Raw genomic sequence first — 17,425 nt, forward strand, 5'->3', positions numbered from 1 at the left:
ATTCTTTAAGAACACAGATCTAGATGTCTAGTATCACTGTTGCAAATCTCAAAATGGAACCCCTGATCAATAACATTAGCATGTCTATTTTCTTATTTACTTATTTATTTGTTTATTTATTTATTTATTTTAGGCAATTGGGGTTCAGTGACTTGCCCAGGTTCACACAGCTAGTAAGTGTCAAGTGTTTGGTCTGAGGCCAGATTTGAACTCAGGTCCTCCTGACTTCAGGGCCAGTGCTCTATCCACTGAGCCACCTAGCTGCCCAAGCATGTCTATTTTTCAAAGAAATTAGGAGGGAAAAAAAAGAAATCATAAAGTCCCAAACTGTTCACCTTAGGATAATACAAAATTCTACTCAGATCTCACCTCATGCAGGAAGCCTTCTCATGGTGGGTGCATAAAGAGAGGGTGCCTACCTCCCCCAAAACTTCTAATTTGAGTAATCATTATCCCCTATGATCTCCACATCTAGCCTACCCAAAAAAGGAGAAAACAAAAATAGGAAAAGGGGGGTAGGAGGAGCTTAACCTAATCATAACATCACTTTTCCTATGTTTGGACGATGTTCTTACAAAGGATGTACGCTCTCTGTGCAATGGAATAAAAGTTCCAAAGAGCGGGAAATGCAGTGTGTGGGTGTTCTAGATAATATTCTGCACTATGGGAGTACATCATGCACCACCATCATGCACAATGCAGTGACCATTATTTATTCTAATGGATTTATGGAAAATGGCAGGACTCATTTCGAGAAGTGATACAGTCAGACAATACCCAAAAGGCCTTGACTAACAGAAGACTACTGCAACTACTATTTTGATCATCTTCCTGATGAGAAGAGTAGCACTAACAATGGATTTTTTTGATACTAGTCAGACTGCAATCCTGGCTAGCATTATCAACTTCTAAGGTAACATTTAAAGAAACAATGAGGGCTGAAACAAATAGGGCCCAATGATGGAAAAGATAACCCATGTTAGGATGTTTGTGAATGAACCAGGTTAACAGGAACAGGCACTCTGACAAAACTTGCATTGATTTCCCCTCTCTATTTTAACAAAATTAATATCCTGAAAAATAACCTGCATTGAATTTATAAGGATAATTAACTGCTTACATGAAAATATACAACTTTATATATGTGTGTGCATGTATATACATATGTATACATATATACAAGGGTGTGTGTATGTACATAAAATGTATATGTGCCTATTTATATAGAGATTACCCCCTAGATGAGAGATTTGAAAAGTACACATATGTAATACTATTAAGAACACAGTATGTGTTCTTAGAGTACATTATCCAAAATGTTAAAGACACTGGGCATAACATAACATCTTGGATTTGTAATTACAATCAAGAACCAAACAAGAACCAAACTCCACACAACTCAACACAATTACAATTTAAGAAAGTGAACTGAAGTTCACACCATAATTAATTTTCTAACTGCTGTTAATGAAGATTCTCATCAAGATCAGGAAAGAGAAACCAATATGACCATCTGAATTCTCTTTAAAGGAGGTCCCAGATTATTTATGTCCTTCACACTAAGTAGGCAGCCCTGGCTTTGCTAGCCAAACAGTAGTATCCGCACAGTGGAATAATTTTCCATGAAATGAAGGAGACAAAAAAACAGTAAAAATAGTCATTTTAAAATACATAAACTGTTTCTTCCTGACCAATTCCGACTCTCAAAAGGACTTTGAAAGTTGCCTAGAGTTATACTTTTATAATATAGATGAAAATACCCAGGTACAGGATGATTAAACAACTTGTCTTAGGTCATATGATAACTGGAAAATGATAGTTGGACTCCTTTCTTCATCAAATTATATTAGCCCCTACTACAACCATTTGGTGCTCTACCAAACAACTGCCTTATGCTTAGTAAAGATTCACTTCAGAAATCACTTCTCCATCACAGATACTCACGATGGCTACGATTGTTAGGAAGTATTTTGATAGTCTTGAAGGCTGAATACATGGTCTACTTACAAGGTAGAACATATAACATATTTTCTTCATTGAGATGTCTGAAAGGAGAGGGTGACTGGCCAATTATTAAAGTTGTACTGATAAACAATCTCAGATGCTTATATAAGTTAATAAATTAAAAGTCAATATTATATTCATAGTTTTAGAGGGAATACCTATCCCAATGAAGAATACAATTCTGATGTGTCATCTCACACTGACTTCAAAACCTAAAAGCTAATTTAATTTAAATTAGTACTTGATTTTCAGAGATAGGAAACAGATACAAGTGTCTACAATTGGATTTTTTTTACAAACACCAGGAAACAACCATGGATATGAATAAAATGTCAGCAAAACTACAGACTAAGAGAAGTCACAGTATAAAAACTCCAGTACAAAAGATCAACTCACTACACAGCAGAGAGAACTTCACTCAGCAAAGATGTACCAGAGTTTGTCTGCTAGAAGGTAGGGTAAATGTTATGTTACTGTGGGAAATTCCAAACCCTTGGTTGTTATATGATACTATAAACCCTGGACTGTGGAAGGCTATGTCAGTGAAGTGTAAGCTTTACAATGTTAGAAAGGCTTCAAGTAAAGTCCCAGCAACAGACTGAGACCCTTGTCCAAGGCCTAACCTAAAGACAGAGATCATTACCAGCAGGTTAACCACTACGTAACACACTCTTTGGCTAGGACAGCTATAAACCTAAAAAAGTAATCCAAGAAGTAAATCTCAAAGCTACAAATGTTTGGAAAGAAGCCTTCTGTTCAGCAGATATTTTCCTACATAATTACACGCATTGACAAAAACATCTCACTTGAAGCAACACTAAAGACTGTAACACTCTCACCTTATCAGTTTTACTGAATCAATCCAAGTTTTCATGTACTGCAACCCCACCCCTTTTGTTAAGTTACATATAAATGATATTTACTGAAATTTTAATAAAACAGAAAAGATTCTGCAAGAAAAAACATTCATGTCACACCAAGAGAATCCAAAAACATGAAGAAGTATTATGTAATTACATTATATTCTGTTTCTCCACTGGAACCATTTAAGTGATCCACTCTTTTCCCAAGCAACAAAAACTATAGAAGATGTGAACTGTTTGGCATGACAGAAAGCCTGACACAGCCAGGCCCAACTTCACACCAGACTGCCCCATTTAAGAATAAACCTGGAGACTAGTCAAGTCAGTTGGGAAATGAAAGTATCTCTAAGAAGCACTTTACTAGATTTCCTCTCCATATTTAGAAATTCATTCTAAGCAACTAGGAAGTTCTTGAAAAGCTCATTAAAAATCATGAGTAACTCACAATCAAGAGAATTCCTTGATCATTTCTATATAGTGTAGAACTCTTCAATAGGTACTGAATCAAATTGCTTGCCTGAAACTCTAAAAAAAGATCAGGTCTAGAGTGAGCCAACTGATAGCTCTAGAATAAATCCCATTCACTTGCCTCAGAATCACTTCAGGGTTCAAATAATGGATACCCTCAGCTCGTAAGTTCTGGAAGACAAGAAATTTCTAGGTTTTCATGCATTATTATACCACATTGGGTCATAACCCAAGACATTTCTAGTAAGGTACCAAAAACCACTGTGACAGGAGAAACTGCCAATAAATCCAATGACTTAGTGCCTTCTCTTTCAAAACATGTACTTTTATTTTTTAGAAAAAAAAACATAGGAGAATTTGGGTTTTAATACTTAGAGGAATAGCCCAAAGAAGAGGATAGAGTCACAGACCTGGTTTCGAAGAGGTTGTTGCTGTGATGGCCGTTCTCTGTGTGCGTGGCTTTCTCTGGTTATTGCAGATGTACCAGAATCTACATGAACTGACCCTACTGGAGTAGGCTGGAAAAATAAAACAAAAAGTCAAGTAGGGAAAGCAGGTCTGATTCTGTTCCTCTTGTAACTGACAGTTAAAATATTGTGATTTTACAAATGGAAACTTAGTGACGACCCTGTGTCTTCAGTTTTCCCTTTCATAAAAAACAGCATGCTCCACACTGGACTCCAATTCTCAATGTGAGGATTTAATTCAAATTTAAAATGTCTTTTAAAGAAGCATGGTATGGTGTGTATTAAGCACATTCAAGGTTTGCAGGGAGACACATTTTCTCACTGCCAGAAAAGCAAATTCTGAGATTTTCTGAAATAGAAACTTTCTGTGGTATGAAGTCCTTCTATTTTTCAGAAATTCCAGGTACTTTGAGCCTTTTACACAATACCAACTTTTGAAGCATATGACCCAAACTTCTCTTAAAATACTTCGTAATGTCTTAAAACCTTCTAGCAAAGTTATCCTTGCTTTCTACCTTTGAGAGCAGACGGTGGAATCACACTAAATGGGTTGATAAATGGACAATCTATATTCAAGGCAACTGTTTTTCAAAAAAATATCAACAAGAATAGTAGAAAGCATAAGAGTGAGTACTGGTCTAAGAGTAAGAGAGGACAACTGGATGGGAGGAGATACTTACGATTGGCCTTCCAACCCAGTCATAGGCATAGTCAAAGGTGTAGCCTTTCCTTTCAAAGAGCTCTGTAAAGAGCGTCCGTAAGTAATCATAGTCTGGTTTCTCAAAGAAATCTAATCGCCTTACATATCGAAGGTATGTTGCCATCTCCTCTGTTGGGAAAGGAATTAGAAGAACATCAGAATGAAAAAAGTATACTTTTTGCAGAAGTTTCTTCAAGTACCTAATGGAACTAATAAAACTTATCTTGAGTTCTCAAAAGAAATGGTTATGAGTTATGTCTTCTTCCTATTGGTCTGGCATGAATTCATGTACTACCTTGCAAGTTCAAGAAAGTAATCATATGGCACCTTCATATCTACCCAACCAGAATTACGCATTTCAAAAAGACAAAAATTAATCCCTTTCACATCACTAATGGGCACATAACTCAAAGAAAACTCTAAAAAGGCTTTACCTGGAAAGTTCTCACAGAGAGTTTCAACTGGAGTATTCCTTTTGGTGTCTCCAATCTTCTGATATCTTTCTTTCAATGTATCAGCCTACAGGGTACAAAGAAAAATAATTATTTGAAAATAGGTGTTGACAATGTGATGTTCAATAGATTTGGAGAAGTACTGCTGGTTTTACTCAAACTAACAGGTTTTTGTTAAGAAGACTCAATTCCCTCTCTATGCCCCTCCACCCAAATTAGCAAATGTGTTAACATAGCATGGTGGCATATTTCGATGTGCATAAAACATTTACTTTGTTCAGAGAAACTCTACTTGCAAAATGTATTTAGTAGTCTACTCACAGACATAAACACTATCAAATGGATTAAGAGCACTGGCTAAGAATTTTTTAAAAAGGAAATATTTAAGCATTTCCAAATTTGTGTGAGATTGACACTCCTCTTGGTGTTAAATACGGATTAAATCATGTATACTTTTTATTAACTTAAGAACAGAAATATATATGGTTTTACTGCAAATCTCTTAGCGACTTGGGTAGAAACAAAACAAAGATGTACATACAAACACTTTTAGTAACACATTTCATAGAGGAGGGAAAACATATGCAAAAGATGAATCTGGGGCATAAAAACAGCTACAAACTAGGGGTAGTGCTAGTTTTATAATATCTTAAAGCATTAAGAGGTGAGGTTTATCAAAGGTACGTAGGTAGAGAAATTTAATGTGCCTTTGATCTCACCCAGAGCAGGCCCTCAAAATGGTTCTTGTGAGACTATACCAAGAATATTCCACTCAGCCTTACGCAACGGTACTTTAAGGTGAATTGGAAAAATTCCAGGTCTAGAACCACTAAAAATGGTTTAGGAATTTAGAGTCAGGGCAAGAGAAAAAATTTATTTGTAAGAGTTAAAAAATGAATTCGACATTTTTAAAACTGTGAAAGACCTCAACTATTTGAAAGCTGCTATGAAAATGACAGCTAAAAAGATCAAACACTGTTATTTAGATTTACTAGCTGGCAAATTCTGATTATGTTTGCCATTCCTCATGAATCACATTCATGCATCTTACCTTGGCTCTAAGTACTGGCACAGTATTTTTATATTTCAATTATTTAGCCTCAATATTCTCATCTATAAAAGTATGAGGCTAAGCAAGATGATCTTTAAGATTCTAACTCTATGAAACTGAGGCCCAGGCAGGTGAGTTCTAGGACCACACAGCTAAGCAAACTAAACTAAAACTCAGTCCTTCTGAATCCTATATAACTGAGACATAAAATACTGTATGAACACTTGAAGCAAAGGAAAGATGCTTAAGAACAGAATGATTCATGAAAAATGACAGATAACACACATACGTTGATTTTGATTCTGATCTGTGATTAAACTGGTGTAGGGAATTACATCAACACCGACTGACATTTTGTCTGAGACTTATGAGTATCTGAGCGCTGCCCAAGGCATTGAGAAGTTAGATGACTCACCCAGGTTTTCTTCAATCCAACACTAGCCCTCTCTCTACTATGCCATGCTGTTTTTCCTCTCAGAAATTTATCAGTAAATAAACTAAATAACATTGTTTAACCTTGAATTATCATTTTCTTCCATAAGGTCATTTCCTTCAGGGGAAGTCCTTCCCTACAAAAGGCAGAGCAGCTGCTGGCATCCACCTGTGGGGAACATTCCTTCTGCCACCCAATGGCAGTGGAGAAGGCATATATGCAGTGACAGAAAAGCATAATTAAGGTTAGAAGAGAAAGATTTTTTAAAAAATAATAAAGAGTGTTGGAGGTAGGGGGAGGATTTAATCTAGTAAAATGGATTTCTAACAGGGAAAGAACTCTCAGAAGTCAATCCTCAGGGAACAGTTAAAAATAATGAATCAAAGGTAAACCACTCCTGGGTCTATTTCTTTAGACGATCTTCCACTTTGTACTTATGACAACAAACAACACAGTCACCTGTAAATTAGCAAGTGAGTACAGAAACAAAACCCTAAATTACGTTTTTCCACATATACCTTGAGTCCTTGCCAGGGTAGGCTGCCTCGAAGGAAATACATGAACATATGGCCTAAGGCTTCCAAATCATCCCTTCGGCTTTGCTCTAAAAGGTAAAACAGATCAAACAGCAGAATTGCAGCTATTAAAACAAAACTGGAATCACAACCAGTAATTCCCTAAAAACCATTTTGCTCCAGAAAACTCCCTTTACTAATTCTTTTTATATCTAGGTTAGGGACAATATTTAGATCACATTAACATGTACATACTTCTTTGTCTAGATCGGTCATTGGCAAGTAAATCTCATGTGGCAAATGCAAAACTTGAAAGTAGCCCAAACCAACAAATCCTAAACTGTCAAGGTAATAAAGAGTTATTATTAAGAGTTTTTTATTCATCAGAATGCTTTAAAATTTCTTATCAGTTTTATATAGGCAGTTCATATGATTAAAATCTCTTCCACTTATATGTACACATTATCCCTAATATTTTTACTTTAGAATATCATGTAATATTTATTGAAGTGTCCCACATGGGCATGGCAAACAGAGAGTCACTGCTCTCTGGAAGTTTATCAACTAAAACAAAATCTTGAGTCATACAGGCTTATTTTGTTTTTTGAGAGTGTAGGTAGAAAGAGGAAGGGGAGCAAATGAAATGGCAAAACAAGTATGTGGAAGATGGATGTAAAGAAAACTATATCCATTTCTCAAATACACTGACACTACAATTTCAGTTGTCAATTAGACTAAGAACTCTACTAAATTCTAATTTCAGAAGACTACTTATATCAAACCTCTCATGTTTATGAAAGTCTCTAGGCTTATTAAAAGAAATTTTGAGTAAAACCAAGAGCTAGTTTGAGCTATAACTTAAATATATTTCTTTTGTATCTAAAGAACCAATAATCTGATCCAGGTAGGCTGGGGAAACCAGCCATGTAATCCAGGATACAGAGACAGCAGACTTGACTATTATTTTTATTATCTGGAATTGGTACAGAAAACAAATTAGTATACTCTAGAGTAAACTAGAGAAGCTTTCTAAATGGTGCTTACGACAATGCCTGTTGAAAGGTTTTAACTGGCATTATTAGGGCAGCAGGGTTACGGATTTTTATGACACAAATAAGGAGACAAAGACACAGAAGCTACCAATCCACTGAAACCAGTTTAAATAAAAAGAATAGAATGGATCAGGAAGAATCAATGATTCTTAGAGTTGAAAGTGATCTCAGAGAATATCTAGAGTTCAACTCACACCTCAACTGGGTGCTTCTGCCTCTGGGGCCAAGATGAAGTCTACAACGAAATATTTTGTATGGCTAAAAACAAAACAAAATCCTGCCCACAAAATTAGAGTCTAAAACAGAGCTAAAAGAAGAAGCAATGAAAGGCCTAAAAACTCATGGAAGAAAAAACAGAGTGGGGTGAAGTCTTTAGCAAAGCAATACAAACAAACCTCTGCCTGTAGCCTCTTATACTGTATCATAACTATTCATTGCTTCTCTATTTTTACATTCACTTCCCTTAAAAAGAAGCCCCTTTGAATGGCTGAACAAGTTGTGGTATATGAATGTAATGGAATACTATTGTGCTTTAAGAAATGATGAACAGGGGCAGCTAGGCGGCGCAGTGGATAGAGCACCCGCCCTGGATTCAGGAGGACCTGAGTTCAAATCCGGCCTCAGACACATAACACTTACTAGCTGTGTGATCATGGGCAAGTCACTTAACCCCCATTGCCTAACAAGAAAGAAAGAAAGAAAGAAAGAAAGAAAGAAAGAAAGAAAGAAAGAAAGAAAGAAAGAAAGAAAGAAAGAAAGAAAGAAAGAAAGAAAGAAAGAAAGAAAGAAAGAAAGAAAGAAAGAAAGAAAGAAAGAAAGAAAGAAAGAAAGAAGAAAGAAAGAAAGAAGAAAGAAAGAAAGAAAGAAAGAAAGAAAGAAAGAAAGAAAGAAAGAAAGAAAGAAAGAAAGAAAGAAAGAAAGAAAGAAAGAAAGAAAGAAAGAAAGAAAGAAAGAAAGAAAGAAAGAAAGAAAGAAAGAAAGAAAGAAAGAAAAAAGAAAGAAAGAAAGAAAGAAAGAAAGAAAGAAAGAAAGAAAGAAAGAAAGAAAGAAAGAAAGAAAGAAAGAAAGAAAGAAAGAAAGAAAGAAATGATGAACAGGCAGATTTCAGAAAAACCTGGAAAGACCTGAATGAACTGATGCTCAGTGAAGTAAGCAGAACCAGGAGCACATTGTACACAGTAACAGGCACAATGTATGATGACTAATTTTGACAGACTCATCTCCTCTCAGCAATGCAAGGATCCAAGAAAACTTCAAAGGTCTTATGATGGAAAATGCAATCCATAACCAGAAAAAGAACTGTGCAGTCTGCATGTAAATCAAAGCACATTATTTGATATCTCTTTTTTTCCCTTTTTTTTTGTTTCTTCTTTCTTGTGCTTTCTCCTATTGGTTCTAATTCTTCACAACATGACTAATGTGAAAATAGGTTCAATACAAATGTAGTTGTAAAGCCTATATCAGATTGCATGCTGTCTTGGGGTGGGGGAGGGGAGAGATGGGGAGAAAATTTGGAACTCAAAATCTTATGGAAGTGAATGTTGAAAACTTTAAAAAAAAAAAAAAGAGGCCCCTTTGAAGTAAAAATCCAACAGGAATGACTGCAGTTTACTATGATACACTAGAGGGCACAAGTCTCCAAATTATTATAATGGATCAGGGACACCTAAAAAACTTGTGTAAGCTGTTTCAACCCCATTCACATCAAGATTGTGCCTTTTACCTTTAATTACCAGCATGAACTGGAACACTGGGCTTTAGAAGCAATGATGCCTTTTAGATGATTTTTAAAAAGTAAAGCTACATCAATGTTAATTTCCATCACTTCCTTTTATGTATCATTCATGTAGGTTATTTTCATTATTGATGAGGATGAGTTTCAATATCAGTGACCCATAAATTATTTCAGGACATTCAAAGTTTCATGCTATTTCACATAGGACTGCTTTCAAACACTTGGAAAAGTTATGCCTGCTTTCAATGTATAAAAATTCCCCAAATTTATATATCATCCTTATTTTAGTGAAAAAAACAGATTATATGACTTAGTCTTAGTCTTTGAGATGCTCATTGAGGCTGAACTTTCATGACCAGGGTTTTTTAAAAGTAATTATTAGAGAAAGTATTTAACAAGATGTTGATAGCAAATTTACTCTCTTTGTGGCCACTACCACTCACTTCCTGGGGACACACACACACACACACACACACACACACACACACACACACGTAATCTTGTTAAATATACTCATTCAAGATGCAAAATACATTCTACTAGACACATGCCTATTCCCCACAACATACCAGACATACTGTGACCACCACTTAGGCTCTGATTAGAGACATAATCCTTTTAGCCTTTATCCAGCAACAAGTGACAATAATTATTTAAGAGCGCTACTCTAACCCCAAAACAATATAACACTATTTAGCACTTGTTTTAGTGTTCCCTGAGTGTCCCTACCCATCACCACAGGAGTTAGAAAACCAAGAGAAGATTGCTTAGCCTTGGAGTCCAGTATTAGACATTTACCTCCAAGATATAAAATAACATACTATATAGGAATACACACACACACACACACATATGGCATTGTCAATGTCACTTAAGCAAATGATTGTGTTATCTATTATCTTTTAAAGCCATATAAGATGTATCTCTAAAAAGAGATACATGTTTCAATGAGGCATATTCTTGTCCAATTTTATACTTTAATATTTAGCTACGTCAGGATTTGTTTAAAAAAACTGAGAAAATACTTCTATTATACTAGATATCAACTCAAGTGGTGCTACGTTGCTTTCAAAATCTCCTGAAATACCAGAAACCAAATTTGAACATACCAATGCTTTTTACTCATTGACAACTTTGTAGACTTGCTACTGTTCTATACACTACATCAAAAGCACAAATCCACATTCAACAAATTCAATTCTCTTTCCTTAGAAAAGGGAATATATTCAAATATTCCTTTATTACAGTTATGCTACAAAAATTATTATGCAATAAGTTGATGTATTCCAGGCAATATAATTATTATGCCTGTAGGTGTGATAATGGATGAAGTTTTTTATATGTATGCTGCAGGCTAATTATTAAGTAAGGTGTTCTAGCATGATTAATAGGAATTCAAGTACTTGTGGAATAGCAAATAAATTTATATTGACTAATACTCATAATACAGACTGAGGATTAAGCAATTAACCTGGTAAAAGTAGTGAAAACAGAAATATAATGCATGATTTGTTCTAATTGTTCTTTCCTGTTGCGGAATTAGCCTTAGTAAGGAATTATAGTTCTTACATACACATATATGCCCACAGATGTAACTGCAAAAATCATTAGCTAAGTGCTTCCAATCAAATTTCATTAAGCTTTATATAACAAAATAACACAAAAATGATCATCTGAACATATAAAGATAATCTAAATTATTTAGTGGTCCAACAATATCTTGTTCTATATGAGATCTTGCTAGTTTGTAACTTACTGCCTTAGTTTCACAAAACATTAGCAACAATTACCCAACAAAACAGTAAGAATTAAGATTTGAAATACATGACGAAATCAAAGTGGGAAAAGTGCTACGAAAACGAGCAGTTGTTTTTAGTGAACTGTCCCTTCCCTGGGAGAAGAATGAACACACCTTTGCCAAGATGGGTATTGATGGACATATATCTTGCTGTTCCAGTTAAGCTCTTATGTTCCCTGTATGGTATATGTTTTTTGGTTTCAGGGTCAATGTATTCCTTGGCCAGGCCAAAGTCTATAATATGTATAACATGCTCCTTTTTGTTGCCTTGTCGGCCAATCAGGAAGTTCTCTGGCTTGACATCTCGATAAATGAGGTTCTTTGAGTGCACATATTCCATTCGAGAAATCTGAAAGAAGAAGAAAAAAAACCTTGGTTATTGAGACATACTCCCACATCTCTGTTGCTGGATTTGGAACAACAACAACTCCAAAAGAAAAAAAAATCTGAAAAGACTATGCCTTTGGGATCTGGACCTCAAAAAACGAAGATTCTTGGACTTTCCCAAATCCCTGGTGTTTGCCAGAGGCTGTGATCCACTCAACTGGCCTTTCATAGTTGCTATGGCCAATTTCCCAATTCTGTTACCTCCCTATTGCCCCTGGCCACTTCCCATCCTTCATCCTATCTAGACTCTATTCTCCCTTGGCCACGTGGTCCAGGTCCCTGGCCTTCTATTCACTCCAGCTTACTGGTCACTCCCACCCAGCTCCTCCTCAAACCCCTCCTCCAAAGTATTTGGCCACTCCTAGATCCTTCCCACAGTCTTTCTGTATATAAGGTCTACCTTGTCTTCATTAAAGTGCTCAGATTCTTAAAATTTAGCCAATAGCTCACTAACAGTCAGATTCCTTAAGAGTCTGGCCTATGTGGCTGATCTTTAATAAACCTTGTCTTTGGCTGAAAAAAAAAAAAAAGAAATCACAATAGAGGAAGTGAAATGAAGTTTAATTTGTTCTAGATCACAAACTTACCTGGAAAATGATTCACAATTCACAAACGGTGAAGAGAATTGGCTGTATTTACTCTAATATGTACTCTACTTTAGATCTGTGGCCAACTAAGTCCCAGATATCTTAGTGCAGGTGTCCATAACTGGTAGACAAGAATGAATCAGCAGATCTTGGAACCTCGCCTGGTATATCTATAAGTTAAGAGCCCCTGCTATTTATTTCCCTCTGTACCACATTGTGCTAAATATGTCAGTGGGGAATCACAGGATGTCACAGGGAAAAGAGACCTTGGAGATCATCTAATTCAAACCCTCAATTTTATAGATAAAGAAACCGAGGCAGAGAGGGTAAGTCACTTGTTGCTGAGCAGGAATTAAAATTCATGCTTCCTGAATCTAAATTCAATCCTCTTCACTATGATGCCTATGCTGCTTCCTTTCAGAAGGACACTGCCTTTCCTCCCACATAGTTACTGTCAGCATCACTCCTACTCCACAAGACTATAGTAAAATGCAAAATAACACCCCCTCATAAAATGATCAGAAATCCTTTAATGGCTACTGCCACATAGCAACCTGCAGCCCAGAAATTAAAATGGAAAGCTATTTGTCCATTCTGCCATTTACCACTAATACTAACTGTATGATTCAAAACATACATACTAAAAAAAAAAAGCATAATATTTGTCACTTAAATGTTAGAAACCTAAAACTCAATTTTTTCCCTACTTTCTACTTCTGTCTTAAAAAGTAAAGATTTTTATATTGCCAAAGTAAACATAATGCATGAATGGTGAATAATGAAACTACCACATTTTTTGTATTTACAAAATGGACATAACAATAATATGTGCACCACCTACTTCACAAAATTGTTGAATAAAGTACTTTGTAAAGCACAAGGTGACATGTAAAAATGAGCTACTAGTCATGTTACTATTATTATCTTTGTAAAAAAGTTTTATTTTTGCAAAGCCTTTTATAATCATTAATGAAAAGTTATAGGACTTTAGATATCTGAATTTTAGACTGAGAAGACAGGGTGGATGTTTTTAGCCTAAGTCTTGGTGGGTCTATTATATTACTTATGACCATTTGTTGATAAATAATCATACATCTACCTACATCTTTCTTATAATGGATGGATAGTCTTCTCATGGGAATTATTCATCTGATTCTTAAATTGGTTTCAGTTTCTAAATTTAAAGTACTCTTCCTTTCTCAAAAAATGAATAACCAGTCTTTACAACTATGGCAGTCTCTGTTATAAAAGGAGGCAAGAACAGACTTTTTATCATTGCAGAATTTCTCTTATGCTGCTTCGAACCCTGCAACAGCCACTCAGTGTGTTGTATCTCATGTCTTTTCATGAAGCCAACCAAATGGAAAACTTATTATCATTTGTTAAAAATCTATAAGTAAGTCAATTAAGTAAGTCAATTTCATCCAGATGATTTCAAGAATTATACTCTCTCTCCTCCACTAAATTATTTGCTTCACCTTTAAGGACAAAGGTATTGCCCAAGGTATAGATTGTTTTTATCTATCAGAATATTTGTAAATTTTTTGTTGGGAAACATAGGCCTGGCGTTACTTTTCTTTGTTTAAATCTGATGTCCCTGGAAGCTTCCTAGAATGGCATAAAAAAATCTAAAGTCAGGCATACCCGATAAATCATCACTAATTAATACACAGCAAGGAAACATGTTTATAAACATATATACATACATACATATACACACACACATATACATACATAGGCATATATACACATACACATGGAAGGCTTATATAAGCTAGCAAATCCTGTTACACAGTCTTTACTTACCAACTGGATGGCTATCATTAACACAGTCTTCAAAGTAAACGTTCGGTCACAGAGGTCAAACAAGTCCTCCAAGCTAGGGCCAAGAAGCTCTAGTACCATAGCATTGTATTTACCACATGGACCAAAATAATATACCTGGGGTAGGCCTTCAGCTGAAATTAAAAGAGAGGAGACAGAAATTAAAAACAAATTAAAAATCAAAACAGATGGCAACACTGGCCTGAATTCAATGGGGATAATGACCTTACAGTCTTTAAGATGAGATTTACTTCCATTTTTTCCCATAATTCTTAACCAAGAAGTTAACCAATTAGTACGAGTTTCAATGCAAACTAACTAGAGTGGGGGTTGCAGTGTAGGCATGGTCCCTTACTTAATACCTGAGTACCAATCACATTCCCACTCCTATACAGAACAGAAAATTGTCCATGATACATTATCAGCTCATAGAGCAAACTATTCTCCCCAAAGGATGCGTGGAAGTACACTATCATAAAAGGATCAAATAATGGCTCAGTGACCTTAAAATCAAGCTAAAAGATCATGTTGCACTAGCTGGTTTCATTAATGCTCCCTAAGCTTGCTGCTAAAGCAACATTTTGCAGTTTGCATTTGTTGCCCCACAAAGAGCTCAAACGAAATTCTCTAGTAGAGAGGTTGCAGAACGTGCTACTCTGGCCACAGGCCAGCACAACAAGGACTCTTTTACTACTGTAGTTGATATTTCCTGTTTTCTTATTATCTGCTGGAGACAAATCAACAGATACTTAGTGTTTGACTTCTGATAAGTAACTGTAAAAGGCAAAAGGCTGGACTTTTCACCAGATTTATAATCCACAGCTACAGGAAGCTAATTTCTACTTTTCCATTTTAATGATAGGAATTTCTTCTACAGTGTATAGATAAGACAATAGAACATTTTCAAACTATATAGTCTCCAACTACTTAAATAATTGGAGGAAAATTCAATGTTCATGAGTGGGTTATGCCAATACAATAAAAGTGACAATACTACCAAAGCTACTTTACACTTTTATGGCTATGATAATCAAGTTACCAAGGGGAAATTTATAGAATCTAACAAAATAATATAAAATATCACAGGGAAATAATGAAAAGTAAGGATGAAGTGAGAAAAGCATTTCTAGACTTCAAACTATATAATAAAGCAGATGTTATTAAAACAATTTAGTATTGGTTAAAAAGTACAAAGGAAGATAAATGGAAAGGGACTAGAAAAGGAAGAATCAGAAACAAAGTAACTCAATAAACCAGTGTTCAAAAAACTGGAAAATGTAAATTATTTTAAAAAGAAGTCCCTATTTGATAAAAACTCCTGAGAAAACTGAAAAGCAGTTTGGCAGAAATCAGCCAAAGACCAGTACCATATAATATATTCAACAACAGATTCTAAATGGATATATGATCATAATATTAAAAATTAAAACAGAAACAAATCACAGTATGGGTAGGAGATTTGTTCTTAAATAAACAAGGGATAGAGGCAATTACTAAAGATAAAAAAGATAATTTTGATTACCTGAAACTTAACAACCACATGAAAGAATGTGATTAAAAATAAGAACAATACAAATTGAAACAACCCTGAGGTTTCATCTCATAACCCTCCAACCTGACAAAGATGACAAAAGATGGGAATAATTGATGTTGAACAAAATGTGGGAAAATAGGAACACTAGAGCATTTCTAGTGGAACTGTGAACTGGTATAACCATTTTAGAAAGCAAAGTAGAGTTATCTAAATAAAGTGACCAAAACGTCCTTATCTTTTGAGCCAGAATTCCACTATTAGGCTTTTACCCCAAGGAAGCCATTGCTAAGAAAGTCCCTATATACATTAAAATATTTATGGCAGCATTTTTTGTGACACTAAAGGACTTGAAGCAAAACAGATGCCTATAGATTGGGGTATGGCTAAAAAAATTGTGATAGCTGAATGGTCCATGTGTACCAGCACTAAGTGAAGACCCCTCAGAACACAAGACACCCTTTCCTTTCCTTATCCCTCCCCTACTCTTAGATAGTGTTAACAGAAATTCCTGAGCCATAAGAACATCCTGTCTATCTCATCCTCTGGCTAGTTATATAACCTTGGGTAAAAGGCTGGCGAAACTGTGAGGCCCTGAAAAGGGGAACATGCTAACATAATTTCTATACCTCTTTGTTCTCTCTGTTGCTGGGGTAGTTTTCACGCGAAAAGATTGTACACCTGAGGCTCACACAATGAGCCGATGGGAAGGGGGTTACGGTGGGCTTCTGCATTAGGGTTTATATATTCTTGCATTAAACAAAAAGCACTTGCACTCTCGGGCTGATGTCAGCTTAGGCGGCACGGGAGTGTCCTTTCTCGAGAAAGTCAATAAAGAGATTTCTCCTTTTTGCAATAGATAAATGTAATGGAATATTATTGTGTTGTAAGAAACTGATGAATGTGAAGAATACAGAGACTATGGAAGAATCTATATGAACTGATACAGAATGAAGTTAGGCAGACACAATATACACAATGACCACAGTAATGTAGATAGAAAGATGACCACAATAAAATCAAAAGTGAACACTGCAAAATGATGAAGAGCAAGCATGGCTCCAGATTAAGAGTACAAGAAGACACTACCATAACCACTCCAACCTTCTGTAGAGGTGGGAGGTGCATTGAGTATAGTTCATTGCACATATTTTCAGATTTTCTGGAGGTGTTGATCCATTATACTGATTTTTTCTCCTTTTTTTATCTTTAAAAATATCATTACATGGTCCTATATTATATAATACCTGGCTTTCTAGGAAGTGAAGTATAAGGAATATTGGGAGAAACTATAGTAATGTTAAAAAAAAAAAGAGGAATAACTACAAATAAGAAGAGGAAGGTTACCATTAGGAAATGAATGTAACATAAAAGCAAAAAATAGCAATAAAGCGATTTGTTTTGTTTTGTTTTTGCTGAGATCACTGCAACCATTCACTCCTTTTTCTTGCTAGGAAATGATCAGGCTGTTTTACCTTCATTAGCTCTAAAAAGGAAACAGGAGTTCATATGAAAACACTGCATCTTTCACCCTTTGCTCTAATACATTTCAATTTGC

At 35.4% G+C, this 17,425-nt stretch overlaps 1 protein-coding gene across 3 annotated transcripts in view; it reads right to left on the minus strand.

Annotated features, from left to right (window-relative positions):
- The window catches only part of CSNK1G1 (casein kinase 1 gamma 1), a 255,113-nt gene that overhangs the window by 27,804 nt on the left and 209,884 nt on the right, over nt 1–17,425 (minus strand). For all 3 annotated transcript variants that reach the window (XM_020983772.2, XM_020983766.2, XM_020983783.2), the window contains exons 5-10: nt 14,319–14,470; nt 11,653–11,887; nt 6,957–7,042; nt 4,937–5,021; nt 4,483–4,631; nt 3,746–3,853 (exon numbers count right to left, since the gene is read on the minus strand). In XM_020983772.2, the coding sequence (XP_020839431.1) occupies nt 3,746–3,853; nt 4,483–4,631; nt 4,937–5,021; nt 6,957–7,042; nt 11,653–11,887; nt 14,319–14,470 (815 nt within the window). The remainder of the gene's footprint in view (nt 1–3,745; nt 3,854–4,482; nt 4,632–4,936; nt 5,022–6,956; nt 7,043–11,652; nt 11,888–14,318; nt 14,471–17,425) is intronic.

The sequence above is a fragment of the Phascolarctos cinereus genome, unplaced genomic scaffold (genome assembly GCF_003287225.1).
Source record: "Phascolarctos cinereus isolate Bilbo 61053 unplaced genomic scaffold, phaCin_HiC Scaffold_3;HRSCAF=262, whole genome shotgun sequence".
Classification (NCBI taxonomy): domain Eukaryota; kingdom Metazoa; phylum Chordata; class Mammalia; order Diprotodontia; family Phascolarctidae; genus Phascolarctos; species Phascolarctos cinereus.